Source organism: Phytophthora parasitica (genome assembly GCF_000247585.1).
Source record: "Phytophthora parasitica INRA-310 unplaced genomic scaffold supercont2.26, whole genome shotgun sequence".
Taxonomy (NCBI): domain Eukaryota; phylum Oomycota; class Peronosporomycetes; order Peronosporales; family Peronosporaceae; genus Phytophthora; species Phytophthora nicotianae.
In genome coordinates this window covers 897,277-897,753 of record NW_008649012.1, presented here as the reverse complement: position 1 = coordinate 897,753, position 477 = coordinate 897,277, and the positions used below count along the sequence as shown (strand labels likewise).

Here is a 477-nt window from a genome sequence, read left to right as displayed (position 1 = left end):
TCCAGCTCTGTTATTGCGTCTTCTGCCAACCTGTCCTCGACTTGAGACTCCATGCGAACACTCGCTCTTACATGCTTTTCCTTTTGTAAGGCTTGTACTTCCTCCCGACCGGCCACCGTGCTTTCCGTTTCGCTAGTCGCTGAATATGAGGCTGTGAAGTCACTATTCCGACGCTTGACACCCAAGACCGTCTCAGCCTCACCAGGCACTGCACTCGATTCATCACGTCTCGATCCACACACCGATCGGACCCACGTTGATACGCTCATCGCCTTCATTACATCTTGTAGTTCCTGTGGGTGCCCAGCCGATCTTCGTTGGCACCGTTGCCGTCATCATCACTTGCTGAGCTGCCCTCTGACGAGTCTCCGGAGATACGGACCTCGAATACGTCTTCGTCTGTCACCCCAGAGTCCAGGCAACCTTCATTGCACTCTCTTTGCTCTAAAATCTTCTCCCAACGCTCGGCACATGTCA

The 477-nt window shown here is 53.5% G+C and overlaps 1 protein-coding gene across 1 annotated transcript; it reads right to left on the bottom strand.

Annotated features, from left to right (window-relative positions):
- Nucleotides 1-98: 98 nt before the first annotated feature.
- PPTG_22937 (hypothetical protein) lies at nucleotides 99-269 on the bottom strand (the record flags this gene model as incomplete). The annotated part of the gene is made up of 1 exon (XM_008907561.1): nucleotides 99-269. A coding segment is annotated over one exon (171 nt), but the record flags the coding sequence as incomplete, so codon positions are not given.
- Between the last annotated feature and the right edge of the window lie 208 nt (nucleotides 270-477).